The sequence below is a fragment of the Chiroxiphia lanceolata genome, chromosome 9 (assembly GCF_009829145.1).
Source record: "Chiroxiphia lanceolata isolate bChiLan1 chromosome 9, bChiLan1.pri, whole genome shotgun sequence".
NCBI lineage: Eukaryota > Metazoa > Chordata > Aves > Passeriformes > Pipridae > Chiroxiphia > Chiroxiphia lanceolata.
In genome coordinates this window covers 3,116,255-3,139,458 of record NC_045645.1, presented here as the reverse complement: position 1 = coordinate 3,139,458, position 23,204 = coordinate 3,116,255, and the positions used below count along the sequence as shown (strand labels likewise).

The following is a 23,204-nucleotide window of genomic DNA, read 5'->3' as shown; positions in this document are numbered from 1 at the left end:
GATCAAGTTCAAAATCCTTTTCAGCCTAGTTTGGCAGGTGCTTACTTAAGGCCTCATCTGACAGGCCTTGTATTGCCTTTAAAATCTTTCTAATGAGGGTGACACGGGGGCATATTATTAAGCACATCAGTCACCATTTCAAAATAATTCTTCACCTGTATATTAGAACAAGGTTCTTCTTTTTCAGAAAGATTGATTCCATTTCTCTAAACCACTACTATTAAAGCAGTGCGTTCTATGATTCTACCACTCAATTTATTCTGACAGAGAGAGGGGAAAATTACACCACATGGGAGCCTAGCAAATTAAAATGGGTGTGTGCTGAAAATTTAAGAGGGAACTAGTTTCTAAAATATTTACTAATTACATTAATTACATCCTCTTTCTGTACAGGAAGTATCAAGATGATTATATGGGGAGGGGAGCAGGAAGAAAGAGTGTTAAGATAGCCCATTAACAGACCAATTCCATCTTAACTTCTTCCTTTTGCTCCTGTGAAACCTATGCTTCATACAGGTTGAAGATGCAAAATGGAAAAAAAAAACCAAACAAGACTAAAGAAACTTAATTCCATGTTCATGGACAAAGCACTCAGCTGGAGTCTCCAAAGTCATAGGAGCTCATGGAACCACCTATTTTGCCATGGTGTTACCCTGGAAATTAGTCCAGTATCCCTAATGGTAATGCAGCTTACCTGTTACCCAGCCTTGGCACCACCATCTTCTGTGTAATATTATTAGGAGTATGTGGAGAGCACTTGTCACTTTTCTACAGTTCAGGATAGGAAGAGAAACAGTAACATACTGGCTGTTATAACACCATACAGTTCCATGCTCAGTCAGTAGCTTCAACTTCTGATGTATGTGAAGTACTCCTCAGTGAGACAGTGTGTCATGCACCAACAACCAAAGATGAAAAATTTAGGGTTTTACCCCTCGTTATTAAAGAAATGACTCCCTGCCTTTTTCTGTATATGGATACTTTGCAGAGTGACTTATTAGGAGAATTTCACTGAAAAACTGAATTAAAGGGATTGTGGATGGTGGAAAAAAGACAAGGAAACAAATCAATTTATGAAAGTTATAGGAGAGTTATGACATAATGTTTGGACTTTATTCCAGATTTCACAGTCTGAAACTGGGCTGTCTTTTTGTCCTGCTGAAATTATTGCTGCAGATGAGGCAACTAATCTCTAGGCAGGAGGCAGAGGCTTGAGCAAGGGCTCTAGCTCAGGTGTGCTTGAGTCAAAGGTTGCCCTCACAAGGTAACTGATTGTTAGTCTGTGACTGGATACCTGCTTGGAATAGCAGCAGTCCTTTGTATGGGCACAGGCAATTCATTCCTGGAAAACAAAAGGCTGATGTTGAATTTTGCAGCACAGCCACACCAAATTAGAATTCTAGCAGAAAAGGCTTACAGAGTTTGACCAGTTCTTCTCAACTAGAACACATTAGTTTTCAAGAGAAAGGTGACTACCTGCCCTAGCATGAAGCACAAAGATTAGTCTTGCACTAACACAGATTTATTTTTTTCTCTTGGCTCCTAAGTCTCATGGAAAGGGCGGATTCCAGGAAAGTAGAAGTGTTCAGAGCAGTGAGCGTTGCACAAATGCTTCTAGTGGTAGAGTACAGGATCATGAAAGTCTAATCTATGCTGTTGCATTTCTAATCTTGCCAGGAGGATATAATTATGTAAGGCATCCTTGAACTGGGTCAGTGTTGCTGTGTCTTGCAGCTTCTTTCCAGATTCAGCTCAGGAAGATTTCTGACTAAAGGAGACTGAACTTGGACAGTTCAGGACTTGCCCCTTCTCCTGGATTTGGTCTCGCAGATATTGAATTTCTAGCTGCTGAATTTCTATGATTTTCTCACTTTCCATCTCTGGATTCAACCTCAGGACAGCTGGGCCAGACAGCAGTTCACTGGAGGGAGCTAGAAGATAAAATCAGAGAGGACATAGCACAGTAAAGGTCCTGCTCATACAGTTCTTTGGCATGAATAAGGGAAGGCATCTTTCAGGGCTGAAGTAGTCAATCTAAATAGTAAGATTCTGCAGTATTAAGCAGCTTATACAATTTATAATATATATAATATAATATACAATTTATAATATATATATATATATATATATATATATACAAATTATATTTACAATATAACAGGTATCACCAGGCAGGCAAGCTAATAGAATTGCTCATCAAGGACAAAAAGGGCTTCTGTAATATGGAAAACACAAGAAGCACTATTCACCTGTGTCTTGAATTGCTTTCTTTTTCTTGTTTAATCTCAGTGCTGCCCGGAGGTCATGCACCTGGGTGTTGGCCACCTTCAGTTCTTGCCTCAAGTCATTGATTTCCTTAATCAGACTCACATTTTCCTGCAAACACATTATGCTGTATGAGGAAAAGCGTAGCTACCATCTGGCTGAGCAATATGTATCTTCATGTCATTGAGAGGGGCAGTGGACAGTGCAGAATCAGTATCACCAGCAGAAGATACAGGGCAATCAGTACAGCACACAACATTTCAGATAAGGCCACAGTAGATTTGACACAAAACATGACAGTATTCAAAGCACATTAGCTCAATAAACTAATATTTGCTTTGCTTTTCTCACTGCAGCTGCACTCCAAGGTATCATCTTCCTTGCCAATTCCACAGGGAAGCTCAGGGCTCTTCCTAGATTGATCCAATTAATTCAGAATTAATGTGAAGAATTCCCATCTCTCCCTCCAGTGTGTATTATTTTGCTTTTCATTTGTCAGTATGCATTTGTTCACTTAAATTATCTGTATCTCCTTGCAGTTATTCAAAGCCCTTTTCATCAGTTCTGAGAAGACATCACTTTTCAACACCCCCTCTGAATTATTAAGGAATATATAAAGTATATGGAAACTTGAGATATGTACTGCTAACATGAGAAGTTAGCCAAGTATTTGTCTTTTGTTCTTTTTTAAGTCAGTTTTCAGCCCATAAAAGTTCAATACTCCAATTTTTCTAGTAGCCTACCATGAAGCATTTTGCTGAAGGAGCTGTGAAAGTACCAGTAAATGTAATTCATCTATTGTTGCAACAGATTCAAAGACTTCAGCAAAACCAGTATGGGGTAATACTAGGGAAGGATGATAAAACTCTTGTTCATGATTCAGAAACGGGAGCACCATTAACTAAATATTTCTTTTTTGAATTCAAGAGAGAGAAGTAGAATTGTATATTTGCCTCTTACAAAGACAGTAAAATACCTTATCACCTTAACAACTAAGGCAAATATTAAACAGTTGCCATCATACTTGAACCAAGAATATCAACTATTTCAGCCACCTGTGCTGGTTTTTTAGAAGTCTGCAAGACAGCACCACTCCAACCCCTGGAATTTCATCATAAGTGTCAATATTTAAAAAAGATAAATGGTGAAAAGACATGCTTTGGGTACCTCACATAATACCAGTCTCAAGCTGTAGGGAACCCACTAAAACAACAGGAGATAAGAACAAGGATTAATGAAATTTTCCCATGAAAAAGATGTCTTCAAATCTTGGGTTTGTTTTGTTGGGTTTTTTTTAAATTATGATTTTGGTTGATAATTATGTTGCCATAAAAGATTATGCAAGGCATATGATTCAGTTCCTTACAGCATACTTATAAAAGTACTGGCACCACACAACTGGAAAGAGGTTAGTAACAAGGTACAAAGCTTACTGCAACTATCTGTAGATAGATGCACTCGAGTTCAGGTTGGCAGCAATAACTTTGGTTTGCTGGGTGCTAAAAGGCTGCTGGTTGACACTGAAGAAGCCCTCTCTGCAGAGAGATTAGCTTTTAGTTCAATCTTTGCATTCTGACAGAAAGCCTGCACTGCAATGTAATGGTCATAGAATGGATTAAAATAAATATTCATGGGAAAACTCACTGTCACAGGATGCTGTGCAAAGAACCAATTGTTTCAGAAAAGGGAACTGATCAAATGCATGGAGGATGAGGCCATCAGGTCCAACTGCATAGGATGTCTGGATGCAATCTGCAGCCTAGGGAGTCTCTACATGCTGACTGTCAGAGACAGGTAGGACATAGAGTAAAGATCATCCTATACGGGCTTCAGTTTGAGCAGCATGACTTCAGGATTATTCAGTACCTCTGCTCTTGTGTATCCAAGTGACAAATACAGAAGGCTGGAGGGAAAACTAATAGTTGTACAACAAGCAACTTGTCAATTGGTAAGAATAATTACAATTATCTTGACAGTTCTAATCATCTGTTGCAGCAGTCACTAGTGGAATGTACCTATGAATAATCACTCAAAGAGGAATGCATAACTCTGAAAATATAAGAGCGACTGAGGAACAACAGAAATACAGAGCTAGAAGATTGTCAAGATGTCATTTACTTTTTCAAAGAAAGTCCTGACAGAAGTTTGTCTAAACCAGTCTTGAAAGCCCCCTGTGAAGGACTGGAAGACCATGATAATTCCTCCTGGCTGTAAAGCCTCATTAATCTACTGGACTTCAGAGAATTGCTTTTTCTTTGAAGAAACCAGGCTGGTTAAAATCTTTGATATCTTCATCTTCCAGATGTTTTATTAATTTGGTTTTAATCATCATTTCATGTTAGGCTTACTGATCCAAGACATCAAGTATTATCATTATGAACACCATCTGTCACCCTATTCCAGCAAGGAAATTCTTCAGGTTATTTTCTGAAGCCATCTCCTTTTGTGCCAAAGGATACATCTAACTCACAGAGGGGTAAAAAAATTAAAATAGTGAAGGGAAGAAGATCACTGCTGTCTAGCCCTGAAGAAGCAAATTATGAATAAACAGCAAAGAACAGATGACTAAGGAGGGGGCTGAATTCTAATGATCCTGAGGAAGCATAATAAAGTAACAGTGATGAAAGGGCTAGTGAGGGGAAAAGGAAATGCTGACTGAGCAGAAGGAGATCATGGTAAGAAGAAACTAGAAAAGCTGTCCTCCGAGGATGTGTGGTGTGGGGCTTTAGATCCTCTCACTCCAGATGAAAACAAATTGGATCTTTGACCTCAGCAGTCACGAGTTTACCTTGCCCTGTAAGGAACAAGGGTTCTGAGCAAGAGATCTTAGTACAAATAGGTATTTGTATTTCTGAATTTCCTTGAAAAACCTGGATGTGAAAACCAGAAAGTTCTTTTGCATTCAGATCAGTAGGCATGTGACTATGTGGCCAAGGAAAGTAAGTTTTTTTCCTTTTCTTCCTCCAAAATTAGTTCCTAAACACTACCACATACCAAGTACAGGCTGACACTCAGACAGGGGCAAATTGACTATGATGGCAATTATAAATACATTAATTTCTTTAAAAATATCCAGGTAGAGGAGGTTCCCTATCTCCTTTTACATTAGGGAGTGGGAGATCAACAAAAGTATCCACAAACCAGCAGCAATTTCTGACTTTAGAGATCATGCTCTTTTTGTTCTGAATATTTAATGGAAGCACTTGAAAAATTTAGGAATTTCTGGCAAGGAAGGTAACCAGAACTGTTTCAAAGTCCTAAGAAACCATAACAGTAAGGCTACTAAGGTGTGTTTTGTGCAGCCACTTCCTCTGTTACCCCTCCATGCCACAAGGAAAAGGCTTATTACCTGCATGAGGCGCATGTAAGCAGCTTGGTGCATTTCCTGATCCTTCATCACCTTCTTTTTTAAAACTGCCAAACTCCTCTCATGATACTCTTGCTGTTTCATGTACTGCTTCTGCAAATCTGTGTCCACTGCTTCAGCCTCCACCTGAGAGGGCACAGCATTTTGCCTCAGTAATTACACAACCAGACAAAACCACCTGCAAGGACAAGGCAAAGGTCCTGACTCACCACATCTGATTGCTGCACATACTTGCTGTAGAGTTCACGGATACCATCTTTCATTTTTCTGGAATCCTGAATGAAGCCCACACAGTTGTGAAGATCTGCTTTAAATCGTTTGATGACGGTTTCCATATCTTGCTTCTGCAAGAATGAGGTGGTCACATTTTTACTTGGTTCATCAGAACACTCTATCACAGGCAATTTTCTAGAAAGTCTAGGGAAACTGGTGAAAACTCTCATATATTTTACTTCCACTTCATTTATTAAAAAAATAAATTAATCACAAAACCCACTGGGGATGTGAGCACCACGTGTTGAATAGCAGTTGTAGATTTTAGCAGCAATAATAAGATACTTGCATTAGGCAATCTAAGTGCCAGCATCTAGAGATGTCATCTGAAAACCAGTGGTTTATTATGGACCCTACATTCTTATTTAGAAACAACACACCAACAGTTATCAAGAGAAGGCTAGCGTCAAAACACTTATCAGAGACTTGCACAGCTTGCTGATTTCACATCAAGATTGCATTCTCATTCTCTCTTGGTCCCTCGACCTGCTTCCTCACTCAGGCACTGCCTGCCAAGCTCCTCCACCTTCACCAGCAGTCCCTTTTCCTCCCTCATGTCTGATGTGCTTGCTGCCAAACAAGGGGTCCTTGACTTCTCCATTAAAGACCTGACCCTTTATTTCATCCTACAAATGCCTGGGTGGTATCCTACATGCTGCTCCTGATTAGGCCAAGAGTCCCCAGATTTCAAGCTTGGGCAGGAACAGGTAATTTGTTAAGCATTTGCCTCACTTTTCTGTTAAACCCAGGAGAATATGTCTTGACACTTAAATAACTGGATTGTTTTTCTAATATCAACTCTCTAACCTGGCTGCAGGCTTGGAAGTTTTCTTTGTCCCCAGTGACCACAGACTCCCTTGGTCCTTGGACACAGTACCCCTGAAGTACCTGTTTGCTCAAATTAATGCTTCACCAGTGTTCTGTTCCCACAAATGTCGTTCTGTAGGAGCTGCACAGTGGTTGTACCTCGTACCTTCTGCCTCTCTTTGTCCATCTCGCGATAAGACGCCTTTAGTTTCTGTTGCAGTTGTGTGATGTTCAGCTTCAACTGCGTGCTCTCCTTGTGGAATCCTTCCAGCTCCTCCTCCATCTGAAAGGAAGCAGGAGGAGGAAATCAGGACTAAGAGGGACATGAAAAAACAACACAAAACAGGAAAGCCGCAGACTGGAAATACAGACTTGAGGGAGTAGCTCCCCCTTCAGGTTGAATTACAACACGAAAACCGTCAATTTTAGAACAACACTGCCCTCTGTCAGAATACACAGAAAGCACAAAATTTAATGTGCAGCTCCCTTTTGAGCTACATTTATTTAAATTATGTGATGCCCCTTCATTTCCTGGAGCTGAACTGGAGCTTTACTGTTCCATCTGAATAAAAATGGATGAGACAGAAATGAACAGTCAATACTGGAAAGATTAAGGGCAACAATGAGTAGGACCTGATACTGAAAAGAAGCAAATTAATTGAAAAGCTGTGGGTACATACATAGAACACTCAAGAAGAAATTAATAAGGGTACTACAGCATTTAACTGGCATAACATGGTGAACAGAAGAGACAACAGGGATTTCATCATGCTAGTCTGAAGTACATACAACCTGTTCACTAGTTTTCAGTTTATTTTAAAGGCTGTTCTGAATAAACAGACTTATGAAAACTTATATGTCATTGATTAGCTATGTCACCATAGTCCTAGTTTGGCTATGAGTTATGGAGAGATCATAGTAAGTTTTTATCACAAATAAGTTGCCTCAATGAATTTACTGCAAGCTAAGTATGAATACATGCAAATTTCTCATGTATGATGAATATAATTTGTCCATGTACCTAAGCCCTAAGCAGAGTTATGTTTCCACAAATCTGCAACTTCTCTGAGAGAAGAAGTTCACTCTCTCTTCCCCAGATCAGTAAAAGCATTGTCTTGCAAACCCTATAGGGCACATGGAGGGCAACCACATATGGATAAGATCTATTTTTAAGCAAAATCTAGAATTAAATAGTGTAACAGGAAATAACCACGTTGATCACTGGTAGCACGTGATAGAAAACTAAATAGCAGCTGTTTTGTGCAAATATTTTTATCAGCTGCAAAGATATTGAATCAGTGCTGTGTATCCTTGAACGAAGCCAAGGAGCAAACTGGGTGGAATCTTTCATGAGACTTTTTGGGTCACCTTTGTATTCAGACAAAGGGCTTAGAAGCAGGGGCCAAATAAGAGTGTTACTCACCTCCTGGATCTGTTCCTTCATTGTTTTAATATCATTTTCACGTGACTCTATTTGCTTCTTAAACTCCTCTATTTTGAAACTCAGTACGAACTTGAAATTTTGCAGTTCCTGATTTTTCATTTTTAGGTCATATATATGCTTCTCCTGGAAGAAATTGGTGCAGAGATCTGAATCAGACCCAGCACTGTCAAAAAGATCCTTAGGACAAGGCATAAATACAGAAGAAGCAAACCCAGCAGTCACAGATCTAGTGGAAGACTGAACTTCAGTTGCAAATCTACAGATTGAGTGGGAGGGCAGGGGCCAAATAATGCAGAGCCATCTACAGATCCCAGAACAGGGGATGAGAAAGCCAACATCCTGAACTTCAGCCCCTCAAGGAAAGCTTAGAATGTCAACTAAAAACTAAAATCCCAAACTGGAGATGGCAAATTCTTTAAGTTAAAACTGAGTTTCCAGTCATGGGATATTATCACAGCAAATACTATTAAAATAAATATCTGTATTAAATTAAGGGAGGTGATTTTGATCTCAGCCAGTTGTCCAGTTTCTCACCTTGTCTAGGATAGTGTCACTTCTCTCTTTAATCTCTGTCTTCAGTGCCAAGATGTCCTTCTCCAGTGCTCTAATGACATTTTCCAGCTTCTGCTGTTCCAGTCTCATTTCCTCAATATCCCTAATTCGATCCTTGAGCTCTTTCTGTAGGCTGTTCAACTAGAGAGGCAAACAAGTAAGAACTCAGCAGTCTCCAAAAGCTATGCACAACTTAGCCATCCTATTCTGTAAGATCCAAAAGCTATGCACAACTTAGCCATCCTATTCTGTAAGATACCTTATACTCAGTGTGGGATAAAGGATATCAAACTAAGATATGATGAAGGAGCATCACATCAGTTACGTGTATATTCTGATGGAACACCCCTTGCACTACAAGGAAGCAAGGAATTGCATCCAGAAGCAAGAAGGGCAAGCATCAGCTGCAAATAACACATAATCCATGGAAAATTCTTTTAAGGTGAACATTTGTCATATATCTCTGAAGATGTCAAAAGTAGACTGGAAGGGTGCCTAGTTCATAGCTCTTGGGTACCCTCAAATTCTCTGCCTCAGTACTAAGATCTGCAAAGTCAAGAAAGTAAGAACCAGCAAATGATGCTGGACAAACCATGGAGAAATTCCTGGTGTCTCAAAGATAATGAAACTAAAGACAGTACCATGATACTAGAGGGTATGAAAAGAACCTCTCTGTCTCCAGATAGATACTGAAGACAATGAAAAAGAAAAATTGTCCCTCTAACTTCCTTAGGCAAATGCAATACCCAGACAATAAAAGAGCTAAAAGATTTTATGCCTCCCTAAAAATCCTGGTAAAACCAATAAAAAATGATGATGCATACAAAACATGGTGTTTATTGCATCAAATGAAGCAGTAGAAGTATTTTACTAACAAAGTAACGTATCAGATCTTAGAAAAATTAAAAGGTTCATTTCTTTCCCATCATAGGATGAACAATATTATTTATAATTTAAAACCATGTAGATAAGAAAAAGTGTACTAATAAAAACACACCTCCTCTATCATCTATCTCTAATCATATCAGCAATATAATCAGCACACAGCTTCTTCCTCTGCCCAAATATTGTAAAACATTCAAACTGACCTAAGAAGGGGCTACTGTTCTCATATGAAATGCCACATATTTACAGATCAAATTAATGGACTAAATTGACATGCCATTAATCACATTCAATCCTCAGTTACAGGTCTCCATGTGCAGGTCTGATCCTACCACAGAATAAAAGATACCCTTTTATTCATGACTCCTATTTCTCCTTTTAGTTGCGTGTTGGACTCCTTCTCTTCGCTGAGCTGTTTCTCATACTTGTTTTTGATCTCTGAGATTTCTTTGTCTCCATCTTCATAAATTTGTTTCTCCATTTCTTCATGTGCTTGAATCTGCCTCCTCATATTCTCCTTTGTCTGCAGTTAAGGAAAGCAAGCATTAGAGAAGACAACAGTAAGAGACGAAAAAAAGGTTGTTTGTAACTGTTTCTCCTGGGAGGATCTATATTTAGTGGCCTCTTCAATGGCAGCAATATCATTTAAGGTTACTTCTTAGGGGATTAAAGTAACTTCAAAAACTGATAACATACACATTAAAAATTCTTTTTTTTTTTTTCTTTTTAATTATTCCTAAGACTTGAATGCTTCAAGGTAGGAACCTGGCCCAAATACTAATCAGCAAACTTGTTCTGGCTGCAGAAATCACAAAAAAGTGACACTTGAGAAGATCTTTTAAAATTGCTGTTTCTGATGCATTAGAATCAATAACCGCTCAGGTTTGCCTCAGTCTCTGTATGCTTCTCTTCCCACATTCTTTTCAAACGGGTATTGCAACACAGGGCTGCAAACAGTAATGTTGATAGGATTTACTGACTCAGTTATCTGGCTGCCTTTTTCTCAAGCCAAGAGTTTGACCTCAGTGTGCAAGAGTTTTTGAAGTACTCAGGGTATTTATCTCTGTTCCCTAAATTCTGCAGGTAGGAACCTCAAGGGCTCGGGAATGTAATTCACCATTTTCAAAATGTTACTTCTTCACTAGAACAACATGATTGAACCTTTCTTTCTTCAATTACATTAAATGTACCAACTAAACCACATTAATAAACAGGAATTCTTGGATTTAGCTAAGAATGCCCAAAGTTATTAATCTTAGCAGGTTACTCAAGGTATGGAGTCCAGAAAAGTTGGTAACTCAGCTGAGTTTTCCTCATTACTATTCTACCTGTCAACATATTTTCCCAAGGTTACAGGCAGATTAGGATTTGCAGGGAGGATGCCAACCTCTCCTGCCCTAGGGAACATCTTATCACAGTTGAAGATAAACTGGTTCAACAAATCAAACTGCAAATCAAGGTTCCTACCTGTTCCAGCAGAGCAGATTTCTGCTTAAGCTTTTCCTCGTAACGCTCTGTCAGCTCCTTCACAGCCATGCTTTTGCTCTCCTCCAAACTGTGCAATTGTCTCTCATATGCCTCCTGCATCCTCTGGGATTTCACTTGCAGCTCCTCATATCTCTCATTTTCCATTAAGAGTTTCTTATTACTTGCAGATTCTGTTAACAGGAAACATGTGGAATGGATAAAACTAACAGAAACGAGAGGTGAGTCCTATCCTTCTGCAGGCAGCACTGTCTTATTCTCTACTCGCTTTTTGGCAGCTGGTTGCAATAAATTACAGTAGAAGCACTTCATCACTTTCTTCATCAGATATACAGGGGCTGTATGGCTCTGTGGCCATACAAAACTGACAACTAATTCAGGCATTCCCTTGAGATGACGACCATGGCAGAGCTGTGTAAGCTCAACTGTCACAAAGTATGAGTGGGCAATGGACTCATTTATGGATGGACTTGCTCTTTGGGACTAATTTGCAGTATTTTCATCTCGATTACGAATCTGGAGTCCGGGTATTTCCATGTTGTGTACACCGTACATTAGTCCCCTTGCTGAACTGTATAACTTCACTGGTTTTGCACAGTGAGCTATAAAATAAATGAAGAAATTAGCAAACCTCTAAGACACAGGGCCCATGAGCATGTTCTCATCATGGGCATGTGTGTGATGCAGTTTAGGCAAACATTTGGTGTGCAATACCTATATGACATATGTGCGTTTTTCCTTGTACTTCTACTCTAGTAATCCATCCTTGCATAACTTGCTATCAATCCAAAGCATTTCCTCCAGTTTCTAATTGCAAACACTTGTTATAGTCTAACCTAGCTGTTGCACCTCCCTGGCCTGTTTTTTCACCAGCTCAGACAGTTGACACTCGTATTGTAGCTCCTGTTTTTCTTTCTCTGCCTGTAAAATCTGGGGGGAAAAAACAAGAAAAATACATTTTAATTTGAAACTAGACGAAGCAATGTCCAAATTGTTTGTGCTCTTGCCCCATGGTGGGGAATACATACACAACAACAGAACTGTGTTTTGAAGTCTCTCACCAAAATTCAGGTGCCATGTGTCACTAATGCAAGTTTTACCAGAGATCAGTTTGTTATGACAAATTACAAAATTATGGAAAACTAAGGGGATGTAGCAAATGGGTATAATATAATATATGTACTGTAAAATCCTAATCTAACAAGAGAAGTTTGTGAGCTACAAAAGCCTCTACTCATTTATGTGTTCCTGCTTGAGCAGAATTTGCAGTTCCATAAATTGTTGTCCAGATATTAAAGTTCAAGCTGCTTCCTGTCTCACTTGAAGCAACCCCGAGGTCCTAAAACACTGACATTTGCACAGTCTGACATAAACCTAAGCAAGAGCCAGTTCTGATTGCCATTTGCTTGGAATGTCTGACTACCACTACAAATGACTTAATCTTCTAAAAAAGCACAAAGAACTGGAGCAAGAAAATAGGTGAGAAATTTCCCAGAAAAGCTCAGAATTGTACTATAGGAACAATTTTTTCACTTTCTTCTCATAATAACTGCATGGGTCTTGCATAAGCAGAAATATTCTATTTGCCTGATGGATACAACAGCTAGAAAGGTTAGTCCCAAGCCTGTCCAAAGACGTCATTGAGTTCAATCTTAACACATACTGACACTTGGACAAGTACAACTTGCCTGCCTAGAGAACTTCTATTCACCTTCAAAGGTTTTTGCAAGCCTATAATCAGCAAGTCTAAAGAATTTTTAGTGTAGCTGAGATTATTATAACTCTATAGCCAAGCACTACTTATCAAAAGACCTGAAGAACTGCAGAAAAAACCCAGCAGAATTGAAATGGCTTCTTGTACAAGGTCAAGTTGTACAAAAAGAGGAAAAATAGAAAGGTTAGAACTCAGGTTATTTGAATGAAAAAAAACCACAATGAGACAAGCCAAAGAGTCTGAAGAACTACTTGAAGAAAACATTAAAATGAATAATTAAACTTCCTCAAAAAAATAAAAATAAAAATCCTCCTAGAACATTTGTAGGGCCAAAAGACACGAAAGGTATAAAAGGAGTGCTTGAAAATTACAAGCCTGTAAAATACTAAAACTAGCAAGGAACTTGGCAGGCTTTCACACTGGAATCCTTTATGTGGATTATGTGGAAACACTGCTTGAAGGGACTATGTACAACTCAACAAATTATGCAGTAACAAATCACCAGAACAGGACATTATTCACCCAAAGGCTCAAAAAGAACATGAGGTTGACAGAATTGAATCAGGTGATATGTAATCTCTTACTTCAAGCTCTCTTACTGTCAGAGAAATTGCTACCAGGTCACTTGCCTTCTAAGTCTAAAAAAAAGTCCAGAAGTATAGCAAATTACAGGTCAGAAATCCAGATGGACAGAATAGAATTACCAGACACAGATAAATAAGACACTGTGAGGAATTATAATAGCCTTTGCCTTTGCAGGGATGTCCTGCTTCACCACAAGAGAAATCAATAAGCACATGAACAGAAGAAATCCAGGGAATATATTTTTACTTTCATTTTCAAAAAACATAAAAGACACCTCAGCAGATGTTCTTAAAAATCTAAGCAGACAGAACAAAGAAGGCATCATTGAGAAGAATAACTGCTAGATCTTGCAGCAGCTGCAACCTTGTAAGTGAAGGAGCTTTTAGGGCATGATACCATTTCTACTATTGATCCTTGGTCTCAGGCAGCATTTTATGTGCTGTTTTTATGTGAAGGTATTACAGGTTACCTAGGAGAACTCTTGCATCCCCTTGTTCCTATAATATATTTGATTTAAAGGTAGCTTCGTGTGTTACAAATATCAAGAACATCTTCACTGGAAAGGAATGATTCATTTTTCAGATGCTTTATGGCATTCATATATATTTCATACAAGCTTGAATTCAACTCTTCAGTGAAAGATTTCTTTGTATTTGGTTCTGCAATATGAATCATACCTGGTGTTGGGCTTTAAGGGAGTCTATTTCCTGAGTGAAGTTCTCTTCCAATGCCTTTATTTTTCCAGTACAGTACAGGTCCTTGAGACGTAGCTCATAATCACTTTCTGTCTGTAGATCTTTCACACAAATCTGCAGGTCTAGTATTGCCTGACTCTGTTAGGACATGGATAAGAAGACAATTTTAACAGAGAGAATATTTGCCATTAGCAACAGCTTATTAAGGATGTTTTATGTACGTGCACATATTTATGAATGACAGCCTTTACAGAGAATCTTCAGAAGTTCTAGAAGTAAGACTCTTTTGTTATCTTACAAGATGGTTTATAGAAACCCATCTTATGGCTTCTCTACTCCATTAAAAGTGTTTTCAAGAGATTGGTGAAAGCGTTAGAGAAAAGTCTAAACCTTTCTCCACACTCCCTGTTTGTACAGTGCTGTTTGCAGATTGACAAGCAGCTGCAACTACTTGCTGTAACCTCTTTTTAGGATGAAAGCCATACAAGCCATATAGGAACAGCTAGTCAAAAACATCATGCAAATGTAATTCATAAGCTGTACACTGTGAATTCTGTGGTTTAGGTTCACAAGTTGCTCCTCCTACCTTCTCATCTATATCTGATTTCATGATCAGCACTTCTTCAGCATACCCAGCTTCTGCTGCCCCTTTCAGCGCCCCACCTTCTTTATCATGCACTTTCCAGATAAATATACAGCCATCCTCTGAAGCAGTCAGTAGAAACTGGTCATCACTTGTTACTGACATCTTAGAAGGAAGAGACAACAAAATATATAGAAGAGACAAGGAAGAATGGAGACACAGTATTATTTTAAACCAGATTTTTCTCCCAACCCACATACTCCCTTAATTTCTACCGTAGAAAGTCAATGGTGGAAATAATAACATAGCCCCACTACCAACATTTTGATTATGTCCTTTACTCCTATTCCACCCTGGTTGAAACAACAGGGGAAGGGAAAGAAAAGAACATGTGTAGACACTGGATATGCTTCTGCTCTCAAAGCCGTAGGAAGATTTAAAAAAAACTGGAACAGGAAAGGCCTTCTAGACAATTATAGAACAGACAAGCAATTTATGTGACAATTCTGAAGGTCTCTGGTGTTTTTCTTTGAGAAGTTACTTGAGCAACAGATGGCTAAATATTTCCTTTTGAAACTGTAACTAAGCTCTAGAACTATCTGGTAATAACTGCTGTCACCTCCTCCAGACCTCCTGTGGCTGCACGGCCTGGCATAAAGTACCTGGGAGCTGGCATAAAGTACCTGGGAGCTGATACAGCTCATCAGTGAGGTGAAAGTAGAGTTCCAATAACTGAAGTTCATATTCCAGTGTTGGACTGTGCAACTATAACTCAAGGTGTTGTAGTTGACAGTGATACTTAAAATGCCAAAATTGTGACCAGTTTTAACAAGACAGAACGTGTGGTCTCCTGGAGGATGGGGATCTACCAAAGCATACTGAGGGAGCTGGTGGGGATTGGCGTCTTCTCCCAAGTAACAAGTGATAGGACATGAGGAAATGGCCTCAAGTTGCACCAGAGGAGGTTCAGACTGGATATTAGGGAATAAATCTTCACCAAAATGGTTGTCAAGCATTGAAGCAGGATGGCCAGGGGAATGATGGAGTCACCATCTCTGGAGGTGTTTAAGAGGCATGTAGACGTGGCATTTAGGGACACGGTTTAGAGTGGACTTGGCAGTGCTGTGGCAATGGTTGGACTCGATGATTTTACAGATCTTTTCCAACCTAAACGATTCTATGACAAAATTATCTTCCTGATATCACAGGGAAAAGAAAGTACTTTATGTTACCTTTGTAACAGCACCTGCATGGGCCTGATACTCGTGGAAATCCCTCTTCAGGGTGAGTGGGTACTTCATAGCTCGGATTGTCCCCAGGGAGGTACCAACATATATCATGTGCCCGGAATGGGAAACAGCTACAGCAGTATAAACAACGCCATAGGCAGGCACTTCATGCTGGATCTAAAAAAAACCCCAACAACACAAACCACCACACAAACCCCTCAGAATACATTAAGTGTTTGATTACCTATTGCATGACCAATTGTCACACCTCTGCCTGCAGCAAATAATGCAGTTAAAAGAATTTACATGCCTATGGGAGTAAAGCCATGAACAGTAATTAGTATTAAGCTCTACAGATTTTTAAAATGTATTTTAGAGATAAGAGAAATATTTAGATATAAAATTGCTATATTTATTATAGACATGCAGTATTAAAATTTCAATCCAAGTTTCATGTGAATGTATGATCTGAAAGATCACACAAAAGTTACCACTTTTCTGGGAAAAAAATGCATGTACCCTACAGGAGTAGATGTGATACACTTGTATTTCAGCAAAGCAGTTGATGCAATATTGCCTAGTTAAGTTTGTTAGCTGGATTAGAAGTAAATCCAAGTAAAATTAAAAAACCCACAAAACTACAGAAAAATCTCAGGTTTCATGGCAAAGGACACAAGAATACAAAAGTGTCAGTAAATATCACAGCTCTCAAAACCAGACCAATTCCTACTTACCAAAGGGATGATAAGGAAACCAAAGCACTAGCACCCTCCCCAGAGAATTTAGCAAAATCCCAGAGTGCACGTTGCTCACCGAAGACTCTGAAATTTCTTTGAGAGTTTGGTCAGATCCAACAGCAAAGATAATTTTGGCATCAGAAGACAGGGAAATGCTGCTGTAGATGCAGGTCTTGAGCACACACTCTGACTCCCTTTTACCTGTCATCAAGTTCCACTCAAACACAGCACCATGTGTGTCACAGGAGACAAATTTAGCATCATCTGCACTCCATTTAATTGCATGTATCTGGCAAAGGCAAAACACACCAAGGAGCCTGATGTGTAGGTTACAGACATACAGCACGGAGTCATTTTACTGGTACATCCATGACAACTTTGGAATCATACATCAAAGTCTTACTTAAAAACCCCTAGATGTTTCTCAGCCAATTCTATTTTAGCATTAAAAACCCCCACAAGATAAGTAAAGACTACTTTATGAACACACTGTCAGGAAGAAGTTCATTTCAATACTGAGTAGTACATTTTATTTTTATAATTTATTACTGGGATTTTTTCCTGGTTTTGCTCCCTGCCAATCATTCACCATCAATTTAAGGACAGACTTTTTAGATGTATCTAGTTCATGCACACTTTGCCTACTGACCAAAGAAAACTGAGTTTTGTATTTCTATATTCAATTTTTGGGGCCCTTTCAGATCCAAAATTGTACTTTACCCCTTCAAAATACATCTTATCAACTAGTTAATACATTAATGTGTTGTATTGTATAGGATTTGTTTACTAACCTTCCCACTATGTCCTTTCAGATTACTAACATTGTCAAAGGTGATGCTGGAATAAATTTGAATCACATTTCCATTAACTGCAGCAAAAAGATGGCCTCCATTACTGAATGAGCACTACAAAAAGAACACAACCACCCATTACTGTAGATGGAGTGGATAAAGACATTCATGCACTGAATTTAAATGATGTTATCTAATATCAAACTGTTACGCAAAAAGAAAACTTCATAATTAGCCTCTTACTGCTTTCTTAATTGATGCTTTCCCCTGGAAAATGCTGTCCTTGAGTATTTCTGAGCAAATTACCCCTTCTGCTGCTTCACAGGTCAACAGTTACGCATCAGCCTTGGGGCTTGTTTTCCAATAGTCAGAATCCATTTCTCTATGCTTTGATATCCTAAATCCTACTAGGATGTATTGGAGAAGTTTCTATATTCTGTCATGTTCCTCACCACTCTGCTCCCTATAACTCCCCAATTTCATTTTTGCATCATTCCTTACCTCTCTACACTTTCTCACAGCAAATTCCTTGAAAACATGCATGTCCTCATACAGCAGACTTATAAATCGTAGTTTGTCAGAAAACCCAACCAAACAGAAAAGGCCAGTGGGATGAAGTGATACTGTGTATGCTTCCTCCTGATACTCCTTACACAGCTCCAAAGTGCTGAAAGAGAAAACCATTGTGCAGTATGGAATCCTACAAACTCCCTATGCATGGTTGACAGGACATTATCTGGCCCTGGAAGGACACCTGCAGCTATAATCTAACTCTGCCTTGTCCTTGAGGAAACGTGTTGTTATTCAGTTAAGTAATAGTCACACAGATGTTACAGGAAACAAAGGCAAATTTGACTTTCTGGTTGACAGATTAGGTGTGGAAGGTGCAAGAGCAAATCCTTGTATACTGGAATATAGTGAAGAAGGTAAATGAATTGCTGATTGCAAAGCTACACAAACATCTCTTGAGATTTGGTTTCTTCCCCCTCTCCTTCCACAGAACCTTAAAAGCTGGAGTCATTATGCTTGAGAACTATGGCTAAGAAGCAGGAGATGGGACAACAGTATCTAAAGACAAAGCTGAACGAAACTTTCATGAAGATATTTTTTTCCCAAAACATGAGAAGTCTGACATAAAAAACAGCTTAATAGAAAAGGCTTTGGATTCTTTTGGCACTGATTTTAAAGGCACTGCTTATTCATACTCCACAAATCATGCCAGTAAGACCATTTACGTCCCACACCACACAAGAATTTTACCAGAACAACACTCTCATTCATATGAGATTGCCTGCTAAATACAATATACAAAAAAGCAAGAGGTAATAACAAAGATAAATAACGCTTTACTTCGTCTTGTAATTCCAGATGCGGACAGATCTATCCAGGGAACAAGTAGCAAGAATGGGTTTCCAGATACACATGTCCAGACCAGTGATTGAATCAGAATGCAATGGGAAATGCAGATATGCAAAATAAGATGTCTTCTCCTGAGAAGGAATATTAAAAAATCACAAATATTTCATTGCAGGCAGTAACTCAGACAAGAAATCTCTCATGGGTCTTTGTACACAGTAGCAGAATGAGCAAACCACTTAATGCTTTAACTGCACTGCTCTGAACATAACAGTTTCATTCCTGGATCCAATGTGTGGTGATCATATATCTTTCAACTTTTATCCTTTCTTTCTCTTTCTTTTCCTTATACATTTTCCGAAGTGTTATTTTTATGCTTTTATATTGCTATATTACTATAGATGATAACAACCGAAATGGCTACATAGCTGGATTCCTTTGAAATCAAATTGTTTTAAAATAAACCCTACATATATATATTTACAAACACCAATCATCAGTGTTATTTCACTCTAATCTGCCCCAAGGGATCTATTAACAAGAACATGTGTTACCCTCCCCTTATGGGGTGGGTTATAACACTGCAAGAATTCAGTCAATACCTCCTGGCCCTGTAGATACTTTAAAAAAAATCAAGGGTTCAGATGCTATTTGAAGGATTTTATGAGAATGCATCACAGAAAACAACACTGAATAGCCTGTGACATTACAAACACCCCTTACTGGACACGATGGCTGTGGAATGTGATAGGATTGTACTTACCCTTATAAGTTTGGTGGAGACCATAGGAAACATGTATAGCTGATTTTTATTTGTGCTAATGACCATTGTTTCCTCAGAGGGGCTGAAGCATATACATGTAATGTCCTGTCTGTCTGACTTTTTTGGCTCAGTTCTGAACTGGTCCTGAGGAAGCTGCACAAAAAATGCATCCCATGGGATATGCCAGGTTTCCATGTTTTGGTAGTAGGCATGCACACACACACAAACATTTCTGAAATGTTACTTTAATAAGGATATACACAATAGCAGCAAGACAACTTTGATATTTAATAGTATGTAACTACTGTAAGGCAGGGAATAGAGGACAAGAGGACAACTGTATCTCTAGCATTACAGCTGAAACAAAGTATCAGAAGACATTTCAGCAGTAATCTAAAGTACTGCATTAAACAAGACTGAAAATGATGACAGAAAAACATCAAGAAAAAACCTAATAAGTGCCAGAATGAAAATTGCCTAAAAATTGTGATCTCAGAATAACAGTTCTTCATAGTGTATCATTCAGGTTGATAACACTTATTACAGGGCCTCAAGCATAGGAAAGATCTGACCTTTTAGGACCAGAGTATGAAATCTTGACCAGGTCATTAGAGCTAAGTGTTCTCAGGCAGAGACTGCAGAAAGTCAAGGCATACACTATAGAACAGTTAGAACAGAAACCTTACTGGATTATTTAAGAGTGCACAAGTCTCATGACAGTTCTAATAAATATCTGAGGGGAGAAAAGCTTCTCCTTGGGAAAACACCAAGCAGCCAAGTTCTTCAAAACTGATGTAAACTACTTCTTAGCTCCAAAAGTCTCTGCAAACAAAAGTTTCTTAAAGGTTCCCTGAAATTCAGCAGCCTCAAAGTGCATTTTACACGTGGGAAGGGAACATGCAGAATTACCTGGACATCAGCCACTGACTTGCAGTGTGACCTTTGGCAACTCTCTTCCTTTCAACATCACCAGCACAGTTAGCTAATGCTTACAATGCAATTTAGAATGTGCTAAAAATTATTATTAATAGCTGAATCAGAAGCACCCACAGTCATCTAAACAGGCCTCTCCTGCATAATTGCTTAGAAAAGCTTTTTTTCTCCTTACCCAGATTTCTTGACTCTCCTCATAGGCTTCCTCTCCCTTGGTCTTCTCGAACAGAAGAACAACTCCTGGGCTAGGTGAACATGCAAAGCCTTTGGAATACGCTGCAACTGCAGATATTTGAGGCAAAGAATTATGTTGTGTACCAATATCTTCAGAGGCCAGTCCACAAGAAACATCAAGAGAGCTGCAAGCAGGAAATGCATAAAGACTTAAGAATAAAGACAAATAAAAAAATTTTAATCGGCAGCAATCAAAATCATAAGCTGGACAAGAAGGAAATCAGTCAGTGGCCTGCAACTAATCTGCATGCACAAGCATGAAACTATCAGTAATAATATTTAATGGATTTACCTCTCATATTCTTTGGTTGTTATATCTTCTTCTAGTTCCCTGGGTGGTTTTCTGTACTCTAAATTTGTCTCCCAGTGCAGCTCTCCAGTTTCAAACACGCTAAGTTTGCCTGTGTCAGTGCCACATACAACTTTCTCCTCAGACAGCCAGGCATGGCACAAGTAGTTTTCTGGCTCTCCCTTTTGTAAATTCATCTGCTTCAAATTTCCTTCACTGTACTTAAAAAGTTTAAAAAAGCCATTTCCAGTGATACAAAGCTGGGTGCTGTCTTGAGGACTAAAGCTAACCTATGGAACAACAGAGAGAAAGGATTTTTTACAACTATGTTCACAAACAAGCAAATATTATACCTGTTCTGAAGACTTTCAATACCAGATAAAGGAAAACAAAGAAGGGAAGACAGTTCATAGAAACATACATGAATACAGAAGAGACTAACAACTAACTATCATAACTATATATTGCAGTTTTCCCCCTTTCAAAACTGTGTATCAAGCAAGTTGTCTCTGCCCTTCAAAATTAAATTACAAAAGTAAGGCCAAAATACCTCTTTATTGCTGATTAGCAAGTTTTTCCAGTAGCAAGCTTCCTGAAAAGTGTGACCATTTGTTCTTAAAGGCCAGGAATAACTTCTGTACTTCAAGTAAACATTATGCATATGAATCCATATAATTTGGTGTTTATTTGTGAAAATGATGGAATAGCCATCTCAATACCCAACATGAAGGATAGCAGGGGTGGTTAGAACTCATTTTTTATGAGTGGTACAAAGGAGCAGGATGTAGCTGAATGAAACTTAATAGGACTTTAGACAGTGGGAGTCTTTACAGCCCTTTCCCCTCTTTAGAAGTTGAGCTCATGAAATCAGCAGTTCATCCAACCTCTGTTTGTAGCTGAACTCCATGTACTGGAAGCATCTTACCTCCCTACAAGAAAGATTCTAAAAAAAGGGCACCCAAAGCAGGTTGCAGGGTTCATTTGAGTGCCATCAGCCTGCTCCTAGCCACTCTTCTCCTCTGATCTGCACATAGAAGACTGCAGGAAGGAAAAGGTGCAGGAGCATGCCCAGAGCTTTCAAGAAGTGCGTTACTGAGCACAGTCAAAATATTTAGTAAGAGTTTCTGCAGGGACGAAAGGGACACATTGCACACACACTGGCCAGCTGTGCTGGCCCCATGACACAGACCTGATGTGATGTAAGAGAATCTCATGTGATACAACACATACAGACATGAGAATGCCCATTATAGGTCAAAACAAGACTTTATTTAGCCAAGTGTCCTACTGCTGAGGGAGGCCAACAGCAGATGTCAAGAAAGGTCACAGAAACTGTATGAAATCTACCATGGGGACAACGTGGAGCCCTCTCCTCCTCTTGCCCTGGATAGAAGCCATGTGGCCACAGGAAAATGAACTGTGCACATATCCTGAAGGATGAACATACGTGCTACCTGGCACCCCGGGACTTGTTGAACTCAAGTTTGATCCTTTTATCCACCTTTCCGAAAAGTGCAATGCGCTCCCAAAGAACCGGTCAGCTGCGAACCGAAGTGTTAAAAACGAGCCGCAGAGGGGCTGTCAGAGCTGGGTTTCGGCAGTGGGCGGAGGTGGCGCCGTTACCTGGCAGGGGCCGCTGCCCGGGGCCAGCAGGCGGACGGCCGCCTCCAGCTGATGCTTCTCCCAGAGCCAGCAGGTGAGGACCCCCTCGGGCATGGCCGTGGCGGCCGCCAGGTACCGGCCGTCGGGGGAGAAGGCGAGAGACACGGCCTGCCGCGCCGGCAGCTCGGCGGTAGCCAGCGCCCTCCGGCGCCGCGCCCGCTCCGCAGACAGCTCGTACACCGCCAGCACCGGCTGCTCCCCCGCCGCCTCCGACACCGCCAGGAACCGCCGGTTGGGGCTGACGGCCAGCGCCTGCACGCCCCGGCTCTTCTCGGTGCCTGCGGGGAGGAGAGCGGTCAGGGCGGGCTGCGGGGCCGGGGGGGCCGGGGCCGGGGGGACCGGGGGTCGGTGCCACCTGGGATGAAGTTGTGCCACTTGTGCTCGAGGTGCAGCCGCAGGCAGCCCGCCCCGGCCGCGTGCAGCACCACCTGCTCCTCCAGGAAGCAAACGCCGCCGGCCACCCGCGGCCGGCAGCCGAACACGGCCACGGGCAGCACGGCCGCCGCCATGGCCCCGCTGCCCCGTCGCCCTGGTGACCGGGCCCCGCCGTGCCCG

The 23,204-nt window shown here is 40.1% G+C and overlaps 1 protein-coding gene across 1 annotated transcript; it reads right to left on the bottom strand.

The window, feature by feature from the left end:
• Positions 1-1,038: 1,038 nt before the first annotated feature.
• On the bottom strand, positions 1,039-23,175 carry CFAP57 (cilia and flagella associated protein 57). Its single transcript, XM_032695827.1, is given in 23 exon segments — positions 1,039-1,793; positions 1,795-1,931; positions 2,250-2,376; positions 5,615-5,758; positions 5,842-5,976; positions 6,879-6,995; positions 8,136-8,279; positions 8,691-8,849; positions 9,943-10,116; positions 11,061-11,251; positions 11,915-12,008; positions 14,055-14,210; positions 14,659-14,820; positions 15,888-16,061; positions 16,698-16,910; positions 17,413-17,526; positions 17,914-18,079; positions 18,763-18,902; positions 19,532-19,684; positions 20,640-20,823; positions 20,991-21,277; positions 22,611-22,927; positions 23,005-23,175. Coding segments are annotated over 23 exon segments (3,723 nt in total). The 5' UTR covers positions 23,159-23,175; the 3' UTR covers positions 1,039-1,712.
• Between the last annotated feature and the right edge of the window lie 29 nt (positions 23,176-23,204).